At 35.8% G+C, this 20,070-nt stretch overlaps 1 protein-coding gene across 7 annotated transcripts in view; it reads right to left on the reverse strand.

The window, feature by feature from the left end:
- The window catches only part of TUT7 (terminal uridylyl transferase 7), a 28,086-nt gene extending 8,670 nt beyond the window's left edge, over positions 1-19,416 (reverse strand). For all 7 annotated transcript variants that reach the window (XR_004841231.1, XR_004841230.1, XM_009649222.2 and 4 more), the window contains exons 1-17: positions 18,895-19,416; positions 14,502-14,677; positions 13,833-13,949; positions 12,631-12,808; positions 12,093-12,181; positions 10,995-11,046; positions 9,113-9,182; positions 8,116-8,242; positions 6,985-7,104; positions 5,994-6,125; positions 5,163-5,343; positions 3,671-4,806; positions 3,396-3,546; positions 2,629-2,715; positions 1,688-1,788; positions 1,098-1,155; positions 267-370 (exon numbers count right to left, since the gene is read on the reverse strand). Coding sequence is in view for 5 of the 7 variants with exons in the window: in XM_009649222.2 (XP_009647517.1) it covers positions 267-370; positions 1,098-1,155; positions 1,688-1,788; positions 2,629-2,715; positions 3,396-3,546; positions 3,671-4,806; positions 5,163-5,343; positions 5,994-6,125; positions 6,985-7,104; positions 8,116-8,242; positions 9,113-9,182; positions 10,995-11,046; positions 12,093-12,181; positions 12,631-12,808; positions 13,833-13,949; positions 14,502-14,677; positions 18,895-19,390 (3,375 nt within the window). In the remaining 2 variants the exon portion in view is untranslated. The remainder of the gene's footprint in view (positions 1-266; positions 371-1,097; positions 1,156-1,687; positions 1,789-2,628; positions 2,716-3,395; positions 3,547-3,670; positions 4,807-5,162; positions 5,344-5,993; positions 6,126-6,984; positions 7,105-8,115; positions 8,243-9,112; positions 9,183-10,994; positions 11,047-12,092; positions 12,182-12,630; positions 12,809-13,832; positions 13,950-14,501; positions 14,678-18,894) is intronic.
- Between the last annotated feature and the right edge of the window lie 654 nt (positions 19,417-20,070).

The following is a 20,070-nucleotide window of genomic DNA, read 5'->3' on the forward strand; positions in this document are numbered from 1 at the left end:
AAAAGACTTAAACACCTAAATCACTATTTCTTACTATTACTGAAGAACTAATGTATTTTCTTAGAGAAGTGACAACTCTAAAGTCGCAATTATGCAATTGACTCCACTCACAGTCAAATAAAAAAAAATGTTGTTCAGAAATCTAGAACTGCAATAGGTAATTAGAAACTATTGATTATTGAACCTCAGAAAACCACTTCAATCTCAAGAAGGAGACTCACATTTTTCTGTTAAAAGAAAATAAAAAATAAAGGAGATAACCTTACCAGAGTATTATATAAACTGATGTCTACTTCAAGACCACTTCTGACATGGAAAAATTTGACAATGGGGACTTTAGCAGTTGTTATAGGCAAGACATTTCTTAAACCTAGGATGAAATGTTTTAATTACTGAATGACAGCAATATAGTCATAACAGTATCAAATGCTCTACAATTAACTCCAAACTGTAGTAAAAAGGCTACAAAATAAAAATCTTAGTTGATACCAAAATTGTATTTCAGTTGCATTTTAATATTGATTTTAGGCATTTGTAAAACATGATGAATGTGCTAAATACAATATATACAAGTACATATTTAGCTGCCTAGTAAAACAAAGATCAGTCTAAATGTTACAGAAAAATAAACCTAAGAGATCACTGATAGTTTGCTCCAATTATGTTAAATTTGTCCAAGATACACCAAAACAAGCACTATAAAATGACAAATTCTTGCAGAAAAAACAGAATTCCCATTGCAAACTTGTATCAGCCTAGCTTGTACTATTAACTTATTAGGCACTGAACATAAAAATACAATATAACTACTAACTCAAAGCCTCAAGCTTTAACTTAAGGTTTGTTCTTATGCATGTAGGTTATAAATACACTATCTGTCCAATTCAGATGTGGTCCTACAACATTATAGCCTCATAGACCTACCTGTGCAAACAAAAATAAATCCAAATGTTCACAACATACAACCTCATTAACATTAAGCTCTTCAATATAGTTTTATCTTAATGATTTTCTTCTACAGTGCCCCTGAATGTTCTCACTACAGCAACTGAAACCACATAAACAGAACCACTTATTTCAATTTTCAAGACAGTTACCTGACTGTTTCTTGAGAACTTTTGCTAAATCTTCAATTATTCTGATGCAATCAAGCCCCTAAGACATTAAGAAAAAAGGTTGAAAGTTGTATCTGCTACAAGTATTTTAGGCAAACCTTTTATTATTTGCTATTAAGCTTAAAGCTGCATAATTGAGTTTCATATTATACAGAATTAGGTGAACACCAGAAATTGTTTCAAACCAGCAACTTGCAAAACCAACACTATACGGTATCTTAACATAGGCTTATAAAAAGTTTATTTTAGGCATGAAATGAGATTGATGTCTGTTTTCCACTGTCTCCCATTCTAGTTGTTTATACTACAAAGCACATTATTAAATTGCACAGCTAATGCTAGAAGTAACGGTAGCGCAGGATTCAAAAAACTGACTACTGAGCGTAGTTCTTAAGCTCATGCCTATGCCAACAGCAAAACCCCCTAAAATAATGTGCCTTTGTGGCACCAATTTGTGTTTTCTTCTAATCTGAAAAGCTTTTACAAAATAATAAATTTGTTACGCTATATACATGATATAACAATAAAACTGTGCATTTATTTTAAAAAAAAAAAGAATATTTTTCAACTACCTCAGCAGTTTCCAGCCCATCAATCGTCATACAGATATCAAGGTCACTTTGTCTGAAGCCAAAGCCATTTTTTGAGGAGCCAAACAAATTCAGCTTGGTTCCTGTAAGAGAAGAAATGGGTTATAACCACATGTAGACACAGAATCTCAAATTGTATACAGTTTCAAACCACTGCATGTCTTTTAACACAGGCAGGAAAACATTATCTTTCTGTGGTACAACAAAACTTACTTTCCTTACCAACTTTGCTGATGAGTAAAGAATCTCTGCTTTTATTGGTTTAAATGAGCAGCCTGACAGATCCAGAAACAAGCTAGGTTTTCCAGTAATTCATCAACATGCAGGTCCAAGCTGAAATATTATAAAATATACAGGACTGCTCTCTACAGAGATTTTCAGGATAAGGGACTTACTTGTCCACATACCAGGCTCCAGCAAAAAAAATATTTTGCTAATTTTGAAAGACTATGAACTGAAGTCCAGGTGTAACAGGTAAGAACTCCAGAAACAAACAAACAAACAAATTCAAACAGCTAAATTCTGTGGATAGGTCAGATGTTGTACCTGTATTTTAAAATATTCCAAAACCAGTAAGTTTCAGTAGGGGGGACTAAAAAAACTTGTTGTTTGTAATAGCAGATAGAACAACAAGCAGTCCAGCTAATTAATAAGGCTAAAATAACAATTATAAAACTATTCCACTACAGCTTTGATTGTTTTCTCCCTAACTTGCCATTGTTCCTTCCTCCTAATGTGTTGCATATGTGACTAAGGCAAAAAAGACTTAAACTAAAGTCTTAAAAAACTTAACCAGAAATTAATTAACTATAGCAATGCTGAGCAAAAATACAGGTTAAATTTCAAAACTGTACGTTTTCTTGGAAAACACTCAAATACTAACACACCAAGGTACAAACCTAAACCTATAACTGCTTAATTACCTGGGAAATCCTGCCTAATGAAGTTTTCCAAGTTCTGTCTTATATGTTCCCGAGCCTGATCCTCTACATTATTTGGAGCAAAATCACCTTAAAAAAAAAAAAAAAAGAAAAAGACAATTCAGGCAAACTGATCCATAGAAAGAGTCAACAGCAATAATTCAGATGAAAAAAGTGAGGGGGTTTACAGTGGCAGGGGAGAGAGGAAATGCAAGAGAGAATTCACATGTGAAGGAAAAACAGCTAGGATGAAGTAGAAGAGGAAATACCTGTTCAAAGAAAAACATTAATTAGACTAATAATGCATTTTGTCTGGTCAGAAATGGTGAGAGAGAAAGGAAGAAATTTGGGTCACTCTGAAAAGAACAGAAGTGGAGAAGTGTTATATTTTTTCTAGAACACTGAAGTCTTTATTAAAAGCCACAAGTTAAGGAACAGTAACGAAATTCTAAGTAGATGGAAATGTAAAAGCATCAGTCAAAAAATCCATCCAAAATTAAACTCTTAGAAATTATATTAAGATGACTAAATGAGCAATCAGACAGCCAGTGTGTGGACGATAAACCTAAACATTTTGTATTTCTCTAGGTACAAACTACTCAGTAGTCCTATTAAAGCCTTTACAAATCTTAGAATCATATCTAAGAGAGTTGTGTGCAGTGTAGCAAATAAACTGCCCCCTATATAACACCATTAGTCTGTGGTTATTTCTTCTTTTGCAATTCTTTTTCTACTGCATAACAATATTCAAAGGGAAAAAAAAGACTTACGGTAACATTGGACACAAACTTGATCTAGAATAACTGAAAATTTGGGTGTCAGCGCTGGCAGTGGGTCAAGCTCAATTTTCTTGAAGTCTTCTGGACAATCTCTCTTTAAATGACCTTCCCGTTTGCATAAGCTACATACTACTGTGGGAGACTGCATGAACAGAAAGCAAGGTTGGTTTTAAAAACTATAATGCTTTAATGAATTTGAGCAATGCTTTCATATAACAGATCATAGAACATAACCAATATGTTTATGTTCTGATCAGCTTGCTTACCTTGCCCTTTGTAAAAGCTGGTTTACTGAATTCATAAAAGAGTTCAGATTCTAAGCATGCTTCTATTGCTCTGTTCTCTTCAAAAAGGCTTCCCTTCTCAGTAAGATCCTCTTGACTCAAATTGATCTTCAGAGGTCCACCCACACTTTCTTCAAAATGCTTGTCCTCATATTTATTGGGGATGGAAAATTCATCTTCCTCCTCTGACAGCGCATCGTCATCTCCAGATGCAGTGTATGTGTTATCTAGTTCATCTCCAGCTCCACACTCCCTCTCATTTAGAAGACTTGGTTCTTCCTCCTCCTCTTCATCATCATCTGAGTTAATCATTTGGGATATTTGACTCTGTGCTGAATGAGTGAATTTTTTTGGGGATTCATCCAGTTCATCAGTACCTTCGGTGCTCTCCTCATAAATGTCAATCTTGTCATCCATTATACCACTGCACTCTAAGCCAAACTCATCACTCTCTGTAAGCGTAGTGTTTTGAAAACCTTCCAAGTCTGAAGTACTACATGTCTCCATATCATGCTCATTCACTGTAACGGGGAGATCTCCACTATCACTGTCTTCATCTATTCCCTGCTCAGTAGTCAAGATGTTGTTCCATCTTCTTTTTTGTTGTTCATGTTCTTCTTCTTCCTCCTCTTCTTCCTCTTCATTTCCACTCTCTGTCTCTTCACAACTCGGTTTAAAATCCTCATTATCTCCAGAAATAACTTCCTCAATTATACAGTCTGAATCTTCATGGGCAATTCCCAAATGACTTACATCATCAGCCAGTTCTTCTTCTGTGAAGCTTTCTGAGCCATCACACAGTTTTGAAGGATCAATTCTATGTGCCTGGGGCATACCTGTAGTCTCTGCTACGCAATCTTCCACTATAGCTGTGTTGGTTCTAACTTCATCCAAGTTCTTAAACTCAGAATTTTCATGCATTATAGCATCTTTTCCATGGTCCAACATTTGAGATTTCTCCTCATTGGCATTTGGAGAGGATTTTTTGCTCAATTTTGCACTTTTTTTGTGAGGCAAGGCAAAATACTTGTAAGTTGCTCTCAGGCAGTGAAGAATATACTCATACACTAACTGGCTGTTCAGAGTTCTTGCCACATTCCTTTTGACTGAATACGGGTCTAAGAGAAAGAAGTAGTGAGCCAGCAATGCAGAGTTAACTTTTTTAACATCCTTAGAATATTTGAATGTTCTACTGTTAGTTACTCTAAAACATTGTGTAGGGACATTAAGATCTATGCATTGTACTGAAGACAATTTTTAAGTCCACTTAATTACTTTTGACAATGTTGAAAAAAATACTCAGGAAAAATACTAAAAAAAAAAAATAAAATTGGTTTAGTTTTTTTTCAAAATACATTCTACTATATTATTGGGAATCACTGTCCAATACTGAAAAATTCCAAGTTATTACACACAATGTCAATAGCAACACCTGAGAAAAAAAGTAACAGTTCTTTGAAGTTGGTATATATACCTTCCACAGCAAGGCGCTTTTTAGGCCAGTCCTTTGATTCTCGAGACACTGTTTCTTTGAGTCGTATGCTAATAACCAAATCAGCCATATTGAACTCCAAGGCATAGAAACGAAGCAGTTCTACCCAGAGCTGACCAGCAGGTGCTGAACACTGCTGTCCTGAACCAAATACTAAGGGAACCTGTCAATTACAGAAGAAAAGCTTAAATAATATTTAATGTGTACTTCCTTGTATTTAATCTGAAATGTAATATTATAAAATTTATACTTGATTCTATACTACTGCAATTGCAATAAAAACTGCAGTTAAGAAATTGGAGGAGATAACTGTTTATGCCATAATTTATAAGTTTCCAAGAAAATATCACATCTAATCTAATTAGACAGAATGGATTATATAGCTTATTTTTTAGCAAAGCCTAAGCTGTATTGTTAACTGTCATAACATGCAATCATACACTGGTACTGTTTCTTGCAAAGTTGTTAGAAAATAAATAATTTGTAAGAATAGTTCAAAGTTAAGAGGAAATATTTGTCATATGCTTAACCTAATTCTGAAATAAAATTGCTTCAGCTCTATAAACAATATTCTCCCCTGACAGGTTAAAACCCAGGTTCTAACTAAAGAGTTCGAAATAACACCTGGTTTTCTGCTAGCTTCTTAGCACCAAAAGGTCAGCAGAGTAAGCATGCTATCAAGCAGTCATGCAATCTCTTATTCCAGCTTGTGGTTTTGCAACATAAACACAAATCAAATAAAGAAGATGGTTCTTTTCTCAAGAATAGCAATGACTGCAAGACTACTATAGAAGTAAATTAAGTGGTTCAGACCTTGCCCCTTCTAGGGGAAGTTTCTTGTGGAAAATCAGAATCATCAGTAGGGTTATGCTCCCAAACCACAGCATCATTCTCGACTTCTTTCAGATTAAAATTAGTTAATTTGTTCAATGAGAATCCTCCAATCTAAAGGAAACAGAAAAAGAAACATACAGCTAAAATAGCTGTTCCAGGCCTAGAATATGCTCCAATCTGCTTCTCTCTTCTCCCCATACTTCTCTACAGAAAGCTCTCAAGAGTTCAGTGTGTTTGGAAGGGCATCCATATGTCACAGAACCTTGTCTCTGCACACTACCCAAGCATAAATATGTATTTTTTAAATATACAGCCATATACTATAGGATTTTTCTCTCAAAAAGCCTGTGCAGACAGTGAAGAGGCTTTGGGAATGAGTCAGTCATGTAGTGAAGGGAAGTGTTAACTGCAAGGCCCATGTAATTGGTTACGGGAACATGCCAATAAATTTAACAGGTGACTGTAAGAACAAAAATGGGAGCCATGAATATAACACCCGAATAGTGGTCTGGAGAACTGGATTCTGGATTTGTGTCCATAAAACAAGAAATACATCCCTTGAGCAGATATCATAGTGTGCTCCCCCCAGCTGTGGTCTACATTTTGAAGAATTAGATGTCAAAATCCAAGACGCTGTTTTGGAATGTAGCTATGTGAATTCAGAGTTCTCAGGAGTCTGGAAGACAGGCTGGAGAAATGAGTAAGTAGGTTGTTATGAAGTGCATTATTCAATGCCCAGCTCTCCTTACTCACAAAAGGGGCAACAGAGCACTTAATTCAATGACTAGGATTGTGATTTGCATCCTTATGGCCAAGCATACAAAGGTTAGGAGTAGTCTGGCTGAATTAACTTTCTTCCTGAATTCCTGCAGAAATGGCTTGCTTTGGATAGCAAGAAACTGACAGGTTACACACCAGCACACATAATTGGTCCTCTCATTCATACTATTCAGTGTATTAATACACATACCCATGATCCCAAATAGACAGGTAGAAAAGGATCTTTCCTCTGTTGTAGAAAGAAAATAACCATTAAAGCGAACACGTAAGGTGACAAGCCTCCCTCTTCAGGATGATCAACACAGCACAACTGTAAAAACAAATCATGCAGACATTAGAGTTTCAAGTGAAACATATTCTTCTAATTACTGTTCAGAAGTCTGTCACATTAAATACTGACAGAAACTCAGACATCTTTGACCTCTTATGAGATTGACTTTTTTCTCAGGGCCTGTATATTTACTGGACTCATAACATTTTCAGTATAAGACCCATAGGATGCAGACTGGCAAAACAGCATACAGCACATTTGCAAAAACAATGACTCATTTTATGTAGCTATAGTACAAGCCAAAAGCTTTTCAATGTTTTTCTTAAATCATATTTTAATTGTAGGCACACAAAGTTTTGGAACAAGTTATTTTAATTCAAAAGAAAATTTTTAATCTACATATGGAAACAAGCTGCTTTTTCTTTCATTTTTTTCATGAAGGATTATGGGAAACTGGTAATTCCATTTCATATACATTCCTCTGACTTGTTTGGTAACAGAGGAGGATACTTACAGTCTGCATGCCACTGGCTGAAGCTTAAAATGCCACTTTTGAAATTTTGTGTGTTATAATATTCCACTAATGATAGTTATATCATTTATAAAATTTACAATTTACAAAAAATTTTAAAATCCTTTTGCCAACTCTTTTTCTAAAGACTGTTTCAACACCTGTCTTTAGAAATAAACAAACTGTGTTTAGAAAGAAACAACATTTCAACAATACCAGGAGATGTTTAGATTGGATATTAGGTAAAATTTCTTCACAGAGAGGCTTGTCCAGTATTGGAAGAGGCTGCCCAGGGAAGTGGCTGAGGCCCCATCCCTGGAAGCATTTAAAAGATGTGTAGATGTAGTGCTTAGGGACATGGTTTAGTGGTGGACTTGGCAGTGCTAGATTAATGGTTGGAATAGATGATCTTAAAGGTCTTTTCCAACCTAAATGATTCTATGATTCTAACTGTCTTCAAAACCTTACGGTCTTACCAGCATAATATCAATGTTCATTCAATATTTATTCATAGATGGGGGAATACACATGATTCTTACCTTTGCCCAGTACCTGAAGGCAATCACTAAAGGTACTACAGTAGGTTCCAGTTTTCCAAGTGTAGCCAAATGGTTTGTTGTCAGACAAGCATTCTCATTCCCTGCACTCACTTTACAAATAAGGCCACTAAAACCCAAAAAGAAACACAGTAAAAGATCTTGGAGGTTTTTTAAGAACAGCCATAGGTCAGATGGCATCTCACAAAACAGCGTAGCAGAAGGCTGTAAGGAAATATTTAACAGCTTCTCAAAGACACTCTATCTACATTAAAAAAAGCATGGAAAACCAATTTGATTCATGGTTGGCGTGAAAATATATGCATTATAATTTTCTGTGAAAGTGTTTTCAACTACAATTCAAATTTAAGTATTTTTTTCTACTGATATTAACTCACTGAACTAAAAAAAAAAAGAAATTACAGTACTAATTTCCTGCATGAATCAAAAACATATTCCTGTGAGAAAATAGTTTCTACACTGTTTCCACAGCACAAGAAACATTTTCAAACAGTGAAAGATCAAGGTAGCAGGAAATAACTGGGAATATTTCTGTATCGGTAGCTGTTTATAGAACGTTTCATCAATCTTAGATGACATCCATAAAATGGGCAAAATAAAATGTCTCTCACTTGTTCTCAAAATACTAGTGAAGCTAAGCAAGCTGATCTTGCCCTTACAGAAATCCATAACTTAATATGGTATCTACATTACCTATAAGGAAGAAACGTTTCTGCTTAAGCAGTTATTCCAAATGGAAGGGTAAGGGTACATGCTGGAAGCCATAATGGTTGAAGGGATTGGGAAATACACAGCTGAGGACAGAACAACCCTTACCCTCTTATTCTAGGCTAGGAATGACTTGCCCATGAGTGTTAGTTTGTGTTTCAAGATCCATGGAACTGTAATAATTTAGTACAGAAACGTCATTTTTCAGATGTTGGTACATATAATTTACATTGCTATATACTATTAGAACACACAAAGTGACAACTGAGACCTTTGCTTTTCTTTGCACACCACCACTGGTATTCTAGCATGGAAATCTGCATCAACTTCCGTAAAAGATTCTAGTGGGGAGAAAGAAAAAGAAAAGCCACGTTAAGCACAGTGTTGACAAACAACATGTTGAAGTGCATGTAACTAGAAGAGTACAGGTAGAACCTCAACTTCTTAATATAATGACTAATTTTGAGACAAATAACTCAGTACATCTGATAGATTAATCCTGTCACTCTTCTAAAGCAGGTTTTTCATATGTGATGGAAAAAGTATAGTCTATACTCTATGAGAACCACTGTTAAGAAAATTCTCAAGAACAATGGAACTTTTCAAATTCATATACACAGTAGTTATAATTAAGCAGGTATATTTTGGTTAAGTGCTGGCTTCAGTAATCCAGGCATACAGACAGACCAATGACACCTCTAAAACAATGTTAGCGTGAAAGGTGAGTAAACCAGAGCATTATGTCAATACCAGACAGAAAGCAAATATCCATGTTTACTTTCCCTGGTAATCTAGAAATGCTCTATGTAAGTATAGAACAGGCTTACTGACATGATGTAATGTCTTCTTGCAATGCTTATTTTTTTATTTTTTCTTCTTATTCTTTATATAGGTTTCTAAATACAATTCAGCTACATTTTTATCTTAACACTAAAAATGTAGAGATGCCCACTGCAGTCCTTTCTCCAAATGAAGTTTATTGATCCAAACTGGGCTTGTTTTTTGATGCCTCATTGTTTCTACTCGGCCAGGCAGAAACTATAAAACACTTTTAGATACCCAACTCAAAAATTCTGAAATGACAAGGTTTTCTTGATGTTACCTAGCTATATGGACATCGGACTTCTTTGAAAAACATCTTGCTTTTGCCACTAGGGTATCTCAAACACCTAATGCTCTGTTCCTGTATCTTTGGACTCTCAGAAAAAGGTGTCACACAAGATGTTAATGCAAATATTCCTTGTTTTCAAAACACATTAGAGATCCTACCTTCCTATGGAATCTGGGTTGTCATTCTTCCAGTCTGGCTGAACAATAACCCCATTCTCAAAGACTGTAATGGTCATTTGACCAGACAAGAAGATGCACACGCAATGGGAGGTAGGGGTGGCAATGAGAAAAATCTAGGTCAGTAAATATATGCATGTTTAATATACATGTTTGGAACCATGCAGTCTGATTTCCCAACTGTGGGAGTAAAGCAAGGCAAGAAAGTAGTAAAACAACTTTTTGCAATCTGCATTTAAAAGGACAGAGTTTCTTTCCCATCTTTTCATATTTTGCCTGCGTATGCTAGAATTGGTTTGAGTAAGTGCTTTTTTTTTTTTTTTTTTTTTTTTTTTTTAAGATCTTAAACTTGACTTGCCTGTGCTACTGCACAGAGTTGCATTGATTACCTGAAGAAAATCTATGTGTTTGTATGTGGTCATTTGTACATGGCCTCACTGTACTAACAGGTATGTTCCAGACAAGAGACCAGAAAAGAGACCACAATCTGAAAGTACATTATCAAATTTCTGATCACATGTTAGAAGAGCTTAGGCTACTTTCTGTACTATACATGGTCAACAGAGCAGTCTGGGGAAAGAAAGGCTGCACAGTCTACCTTAATGACACCTTCACTCACAGCGTAGAAGCAAACCTCCCACTAGGAATTTCTTGTATCAACACAAATAATGGACTTCAACAGTCATAAATCTGAATACCAAACCAAAATAAGTTCTGCTGATGTATTATTTCCTGCAGTATTTTTCAGTCTCACATCTTTCTATAATTAGAATGGCATATGGTTTACCTGTTCAACAGAGGTGGAATTCAACAATACTAAGCAGTAATAACTTAATGGAATTGAGAAGGCAGGAATTTTTTCTTACCACTGTGCTGGAGACTTTCTTGCACAAGTAAGAGAACATCTGGTTGAGTCATCTGTCAATAAAAGTAATAAAGCTGTTTTCACAGCTGTCAAAAAGGTGATTTCCCACAACTCAAAAAATTTTAAAACATTGCCACTAGACCACTTCTGTTTTTCTTCCAGAGAGGGCAGCAAGAAGAAAATGAAGTAACAGCAACTGAGAAAAAACTGCTGTTAGTCCTTGGTAATTGCTAAATTGTATCAAAAGGAACAAGCTCTGCTTATTTTGAAGGAAAAAACCCTCATCTTGGAGGAATTTTAAGTAAATCTAACGTTACCTCTGTCAAAGACTTGGTTGTATAAAGAAACCAACAGAAATACTACTTCAGCATACTTAAATATGATTGCCTTCTGACATAGTGGATCTACCTCACATCAAAGATTGGAATCATAGCTTTTTTAAAATTATATGCACTTAATGAACTCGGATCATTCTTTTTCCCTACTACATTTCCATCTTTGTTTCCTAGAGGAAATGCTAAATTTTAACTATGAGAACTGCCAAATCAACTACAGCAGGAACAAGTTTAAGAATGGAATCAAAAGCTGGTCACCATCCTTAAATTCTTTTCAATGTTCAAGCACAAAGACGTGTAGAAACAACTAGCATGCCAAATCATGACTTCAAGTTACTTGACATATAAATGACATAAGATGGTTTCATGGCTCAAAAATAACCTAACAATCAAAAACTCTGACATGCACATATCAGTACAGAAACAAGATCATGGAGGTGCCATTTAATCCAGCTGTAAGATAATAACGATGTGTCTCATAGGACTGCTAGGAGTACAGGCTTCTAAAGTGTTTTCAGTTTTTCAGAAGGAAGATTTGATAAAACACAGAACTGTATTACACTGCCCATACACTACTGGTGTATGAAACAATGAATGTTATTTTAAGACCATTTTAATGTGGTAGCTCTGTTTTACCCAATGCATTTTCATAAAAAGTGCTACTACCACACTGTAAGTTATACTTAAACTATATTCTACAATCTACATAAAGGTGCAAACATTCAAAACCACTTAGACATACTTAATAAAATGGTCTTACTTACATTGGCAGGAAACTGGATATCTATGTTTATGTCTGAAGTTTTGAAACCAAATCTGCTATAGGAGGAGCCATACAATCTTAATGAGCACTCTGCAACAAAAAGAGTTATAACATGTTTACTCTATACCTAATCCTAAGTCTGTAGCAACTGCACAGCACTGTCAATAAATCTTAAACCTACATGTAGTTTTGACAACCACAGGAAATGAAGAAGGGTCTTCCAACAGTACAGGACTGTGTTAGTAAATCCTGCCTTCCATGCTGTTGCTAGTAAAGGCTTATCATGAAGGTCAAATGCCCCCCATGTCCTGTTCATCTTCACCTTTTACTACAGGTCTGTTTGGGTCATGAGCACCATTGTAGTTTAATTCTGATACAGGGTTATAATGCCACATTATGTCATTCAACAGACTAAATATACTGGTTTAGAATTCAGGTAGCCAAGGTTTTCACTTTATGAGCTGTTGTTTTCTTTTTTTCTTTTTCTTTTTTTTTTTAAGTTGGCATTCCTATAATTTAAAAGAAGTTGCAAATAATACCTGGCAATTTTTGACGCAGTAAGTTTTCCATCACTGTTTTAATGTTGAGCCTTTCTTCTACATCTTCATTATTCAAGCCAAACTCCTGCACTACATTTTCAATAGCAACACCAATAGCTTGTATCTGGGAAGGTGTTGGAGGAGGCAGAGCAGTCAGCAACTGTTCTTCTTGCTTTTCCTTTAAAGATAGCAAGACTGACATTTTAATGGTTTTCTCGAGCTGCTTAATGTGCTATAATGAATGCCTGCAACTCTCCCAAGTCACACCACCACCAGTTTTCCAGATAATGGAGGTAATTGGAAGCAAGAACATCAAGAGAGTAACTGTGACGGGTGTAAAGTATTAGAAATTTCAGGAGGCTTCAGTAATGCGCAGAGGTATATGTACCTGTATTTGGAACACTAACAAAAAAAAAAAAATCACCAATTCTTTCATCACATATGAAGTGGGAACAGTAGGAGTTAAGGAGGAAGAAACAGAAAACCTGCAGAAGACAAATATTTTTGTCCACTTCAAGCTGAGAAAGTAGAAGGAACAAAGACATTTAATTAAAAAATAGAACGTAAAATCAAAGTTATGCTGGAAGTTATTTTGATGATTATGTTCAAAACAAACCTATTTCCTTTACATATAAATACATCTGTAACACTCCACAAGTTCTTAATTTCATGTACAGTATTTCTGAATTGAAATCTTCACCCTGACACATAGGTTATAATTTCTAATTCTGCCATACCAACTATATTTGCTTATTGCTACTCCTCATTGCTCTGGACTGGATCAAAACTCTTCATTGCTGAAATATACCAATGAAATACACGCTAAGAAGAATACACATTAACTAGCCTACCAGAAAAAGTACAGAACAGCAAAATGGAAGAGTCAGTTGGTATAGCTTTTTTATACTTCAATCACCATTGACAAAATGTTACTGAATTATACTTTAAATGAGGAGCTCTTTTAGTAATAATAGGCACAAAAAAGTACAAATTAAATTCCAAAGCTCAGGGCAGAAGCAAAGTCCAGGTCCCAAGTTTACTTTTTTTACCAGTATCACTAAGGAATAGTTTTTAAGAAGATTCAAACATGGTAAGAAGTAAATGTGGAATGATTTTAGAAGCAGTGAAGTTTCATTGTCATTAGTAGGGTGAGGACAGTTTCATAAATCTGCATTTTATACTTTTTCTTGTCCTTAACTCACCTTTAGGCTTTTCTTGTGTCTTTTCTCTTTAATATGCTTATGAGCAAAAGCCACCGACTCAATCAAAACATCACACAACTTGCAGGTATATTTTGCTGATGGGTAGCTTCGAGGTTGCTAAAATAAAGATAGTGAAAAACCCTAAAATATAGAAAGATATTACCTTCATTTCATTCAATACCCTTGCTAAGTTGAATGACTGTAAATACTCACTTTAGCTTTCTCAACTCCATCTTTACAGTCAAAAAGTTTGCATATGAAATATAATGCCTGAAGAATGGTGGTACTGGGTCAATCAAGCCCAACACCTTGTCTTTTACAGTTGAAAATACCCAATGCCCATGGAAAAATATATTAACTGAACACACATACAATAAAACTTTTCTGGTCCGCTGCCCCAGCATCTAGTGATTTGATGTTAATTCATGAACTAAAGGAGCAGCTACTTTTTTGCTTAAATTGCTGCCAAACCAAGATTTATTAGAGTAAAAAACCAAAGGAACCAAACCTGCCTTCTCTTAAGAATTCATAATAGCACCCATTTTGTACATTACATCAATTCTATAACTAGACTTTACAGCTACAGTCAGAAAAATTGCTCAAAGTGTACCCTCTATATTGTATTTACAGACAAAAAAAATAGGACTATACGAGCAAAGACAGTGGCACCTTCTTCAGTCTATAAATGCAGTCTCGCTTCAATCGTTCTTCAGCCTGCTGCAACCCTAGAAGTTCTTTTGCCGACAGCACAGATTCATCTATGACTGGACCATCCACTTCATCTTGATCATACTCATCTTTTCTAGTTCTTCTTGATCTTCTTGGTTTCCTAAGCTTCTTCATTTCTTATAAAGAGTTATGAGAGCAAATATGTCAAATAACTTCAAAGCACTACATTGCATTTTGTTTTTTTCTTTAATTACCACTCTACTTATGTGCGAGTCAAAGAAGACACAAATCTCTACCCTACACAGTTTCATAATCTGTTCTGTGCAAGTCTGATAATAGCAAGAGTGTATTAATGTCACAACCTACCTTTGTTCCGAACTACTAAAAACCACTAACTTGTCCCACTGAAGGCACAGACCTTATTTAGATAGCTTTGTTAAAACTAGCAAAAAAAATAAAATTGAATGCAATAGATTTCACTGCCTAGCTGAGACATACCTGTATGTCATTATAATGAAAAGGTAGAATATATCCAAAGATATCAGGATGCCTGGTCAGGTTTAGGTAGACGAATAAGCTAGAAAGTGAACTGACCCATAAACCACTAAGAATACCGCAGAATTAGTGAGTGTAGACCATCTGAATGATTTGTAAGAGCTAACAGCACTATGACATAGCACTGCCGTGGCTTAGCTGTCACACAGCAATTTATTATCACCAGTAATAATTGCCTGTTAATGTCACTTGCCTTTCAATTAAAGCAGCATATGGATCAGTATTGCCTTCACATTATTAAACAGAAAAGTGAAAAAAAATAACCCTTATTGGCTGCATAAGTCAATAAATAATGAACTTGCTAACTATTTGCACACATTGCTTAATAAAGCTATACAACTGGCAGAATAAACATGCTTAGAAAGCTTGTTATGTTTACAGCAAAGGTTATGGAACAAATTGGCATAAATACCATTTCTACCTTTAAGCAAACTTTGTCACCATTTTGAAGCAGGAATTGCTACTGGTACAAAGAATACCTGTAAAAATCATCTCAGGAATGAACACACAGGCCAGATTTTCACACATGACTTTAGATCGTATCTTATTTTTCACGTGAACCGTTATACAGGATGTCCAGATGCATGGAATTTCTAAAGTTCCTTGCTTCTGAGAAAGTTTATGCAACTTCCTTAGACTCTAAAACCCCTATCACAGCATGAGGTTTTAATTTGTAATAATTAAAAAAAGAAGAAAACCACACAACTGCTCTACCAAACACATTTACAAAGTTTCTTTCCTGCGATCACAATTTTTGTCTCTAGTAGTTGGCAAAATGGAAACAACCTGGTTGTGTATTTTTAACCAGTTGTTTGATTCAGTTCACTAAGCAGCATGCATGTGCTAGCGTCATAAACAGGAACAGGACAAGAATGGTCATATAACTTCTTTCAACAGAAGCACAAATTTATGCTGGAAAAAACAGAACTAAGGCTTAATAGGTTGCAGGGGCAGTAGTCCAAAGGAAGCTCCAAGGAGCAGAAACAAACATCTGAGTCTCTGAACTTCACACATCCCTTCCATTTTCCATGCTGACTCTCCTGCTCAAACTCTGAAGAACCACCACAGTTGTTTGACTACATTTTTACTGATTGGAGAAGGCAGAACTTGAGAAAAACTTGTATTAAATTAGTGTCTTTGCAGGAAAGCGTGTGGCAACTACCTACTTAGCAATTATTTCCATAATCACTAAGTAACTTAATAAATTACAAAGTAAATAAATACTTTTAATATTTGGTAGTTACAGTAGTGACAATCTAATTATAGGTTAATGACTAAATAAAGTATTAAAGGCAAGTTAAAGCTCCTGCAGAAAAATCAATGCCTCAGAGATTTGGTAAACTTCCTTATGAGCCACAGTAAAAAGGCATAAAGGTAAAGGAAAGGGACAACTGCATAAAAACTTTCAAGCGAAAGGAAGTGCTAAAAGAAACATTTTTAGTAATTTGCTACTTGACATAGAACTTTTGAAGTGACCTCAAGAGGTGAGCTATGCCATGCCTGTGCTTTGCAGCAGGAGGAAATTAACTTTGTCAATCCTGAGCAATGCTTACCTAACCTGTTCTTAAAGGCCTTCAGGTACATACTCCATGAGCTGCAAGACAACCTCTTGAGTACTTTGCTAGCTTTACCATTAGACACTCTCCCTTTATTCCTCATCTGAACCTTTCTTGCTCAATTTTAGGCCCATTGCTCTGTGTCCCATCTACTGGAAAGACACAAGCCAGATTACTACATCAGCTTTTTAATATCTTTCTAGACAGCTGAAGACTCTTACCATGCCTCCCTACCCTTTCCTTCTGCAGAAAGATTGGGAATTGTTTAGTTTGTATGGTTTCTGTTTTCTATGTGCCCTGGCATTCTTCTTGCTCCTCTTTGGACTGTTTCTGTTTTATTCATTCAAGTGGGGTGCCAAAGCTGGACAGGGTACTACAACTAAGTTTACCAAAGACTTACAGAAAAAAACTTCAGGCTGTGAATCTGTTTTCATGCCTCGTAACACCATGACACTGACTATTCATAATCATCTTCTGATTCACTATGGTTTCAGATTCTCCTCTAAAAAATACTTTATAACTTTTCCTCTTTTATTTGTACAGTTGATGTTCCTACTTAAACAATGGCACTTGCACATATTTCTTTTGTATTTCATCCTATATGTAGGTCATTTCTCAAATTGTGCAGTTATTTTAATTGACCTTCCTGCTTTTCTGCATTCAGTTTATACCAGCTCCACAGCATATTCAAATTTAAAAGCACACAATTAACAAGCGTGTTAGTCTTCACTCATCATCATAATAGTGTAATAAACATCCAACAGAACAGAATCCTTGAAGATGCTTGCTCAATGCTTTCTATCATTTTGACAAAATTTTTGGTAAGTATTTTCTGAGTATAGTTATTTAATTAGCTCTGCAAGTCTCATGTTAATTTCATCTAGAGAATTTTCATCTAGTTTACTTACAGGACTGTCAGGTAAGAGTGCCTAAAGTACTACAGTACTAGTACTAGCTTCTCCCACGTCCACAGGGGACTGATAATAATTTAAAATAAATAAATTAGAAGGACTTTGCATACCTTTTTCTTGACAAAACCATGTTTACTGCTACTCACATCTATTACCTTTCAAATACTTATTGTAGGTTACATTATTTGTTCCAGAATGGATTCCCAAGATTAAAGTTGTGTACCATTTTGTTTAATTCCACTTTTAACAAACACTTGCCCTTTCCTATGTGCCAGTAGTTCACTTCTCCTGAAAAAGTTTTCAGGTATGATTGCTGGTAGTTTCAAAAGTCTACTTCAGTGAGTTCCTGAAGTTTCACAGAACAAAATTCATTAGACCTAGCAAATTTGAGAACAAACTTGTGAAAGCATTCTACTCCACTGTCTTCTCATCTGAGGCTGAGCTTAAGAGAGGAACTTACTTCTAACAATGAGAGACACTGGGCACTTGCTCACAGTTTATGTTTTCAGCAACAGCCATTATCAAGGGAAAGGACATTTAATTCCCGGACTTCCTGGTATCAACCAGCAATAGTTTTTCTTCTCAGCAGGGGGGAAGATCAATACTGTCCTTGGCTCCCAGTCTTAACTAAAACAAGACAGGTTCTTGCTAACAGGCAGTTGTTCCGTGTTAGAAGAGCACTTAATCTGCGCCTTAGTCTTATTTTATCTAATTACATTCTCTTTAAAGCTTCCTCTTTCTGCTTTGATCTACTTACACTTCCTTCTAGTACTTGTACTCAATGAGGATCTTATTATACTGATCACTTTATCCTCCTCTTTCTTGCATTTCAAGACTTAGGGCTTCTATTCTCATTATTAATACCAATTGCCCATAGAGAAGTTCAATATGCATGGAGAATTAGTTTTGTGTTATTGCTGTATTACTGTTGCTAGTATTAAGTTCTCACAATATCTATGAGGCCCTGTTTTCAATCTTCATTAACATATGCTGTTACAGACCTCATTGGTAGCTCCAGAATCTTACCCTGTATCAACTTAACTGAAACATCCCTCATCAGCCCTGACAAATTCAATCAAATTGTATGTGGAAAACCACAAATAGGAACACTACACAGATGTTTCAGTCTACTTAGTCTTACCACTTATAAACTAACTTACAAAGACAACACAATTTATAAAACAAATTCTGTATCATTCTCTGTAACAGTTTGTTTAAAGTGCTGCAGTATAGTACAGTCAACAGTTTGCAATATATGACAATAAAAATGATTTTTTGCTTGAATAGTGAATCTTGAAATTTTACTTTTCAGTAACACACACAGAAAGTGATTTTACTGTATAATGAGGTAAAAACAAACATGTTGATTACCAGAGCTTCCTTTCTGCATATCTGTCATGTCTTCACTCATTAACTCTTCCTGAAGTTGTCGCCTTACATTTCTGTTTCCAGCACCTTCAGCCTCGTGAAAAGAATCTTTTCTTGTCCTGCTATGCACAGGAACCCAGGCAACAGATCTATACTCTCTCCAGCTGTCAGAAGCACCACGGTGGTCATCAGATACCCACTTCTTCATTTGGTCTCTCTGGGTATCATTTATCTTTGACCCTTGACTGTAAGTTGTGTTTTTAAGTGAATTTGGGGTACTCAAAACACTACGTGGGCCTCGCCTGGGACTGCTTCCATAATGACCTGGTGTTCCCTTTTTCTTTTGCAGGCTGGTATCTGTTTTATTGCTGTGGCCACTTCCATATTCATCCATGACTCGGTAGTCTTTCTGTAAGGGGCTTCCTTTTAATTCTTCTTGGTGTAAAATCTCCTGTTCCTTATTTTGTTTAGCAAAGCAAGGTTTTGCAGCATCTCCCATGGTTATTGCTGTTCAATTTAGCAATTCCCACCTAGAAATTAAAAAGTTAAAAGTTGTATTTTAAAATTAATCAAGTGATAAACCCTGATTATCATTTGTTATGGAAATCTCAACAATCAAAGCCCTGGCTCTGTAATACCATCAAGGCAAGCAAGTCTTGGTGGAAAGCAAAAGTTGCTCCAACCAATCAAAAGGCAGTTCAAAACTCAGCTAGGTTTCCCCTCTTAAAATATCTAAGACCTATGGGCGATTCACAAAGCGCAGAGACAGCCTGTGGCTTTTCGGGGCATTAAGATCTAGGCACCTTTAGAACAGATACCTGCTTTTAAGAAGGTCATCAGAAAACATCAAAGTCTCAGCTCAGTACAGTAAAGCTTTGAAAGAATGACCGGAGAGACTTTGTAGCATGTAGAACATGTAGGAGGCAATAACAAGGATGGCCCCAAAGCCATCATCTGAATAGTCCCCTTTTCCCACAGTAAACACTGTTCACCTTGTTAAGAATTGTGATCAGAGGAGACAGAGATGTAGAAGTTGAGCAGCAATCCATCTGTCAGGCAAATCTGATACAATGATTAAGAAATAATGCTGCCCTGCCCAGTGCACTCTGCACATTTTACCTAGACCAGCATTCTGAGGTCTCACATTACTGGGTATTAAGCACTCATATTTCATATAAT

Source organism: Egretta garzetta, unplaced genomic scaffold (genome assembly GCF_000687185.1).
Source record: "Egretta garzetta isolate BGI_Z169 unplaced genomic scaffold, ASM68718v1 scaffold41, whole genome shotgun sequence".
NCBI lineage: Eukaryota > Metazoa > Chordata > Aves > Pelecaniformes > Ardeidae > Egretta > Egretta garzetta.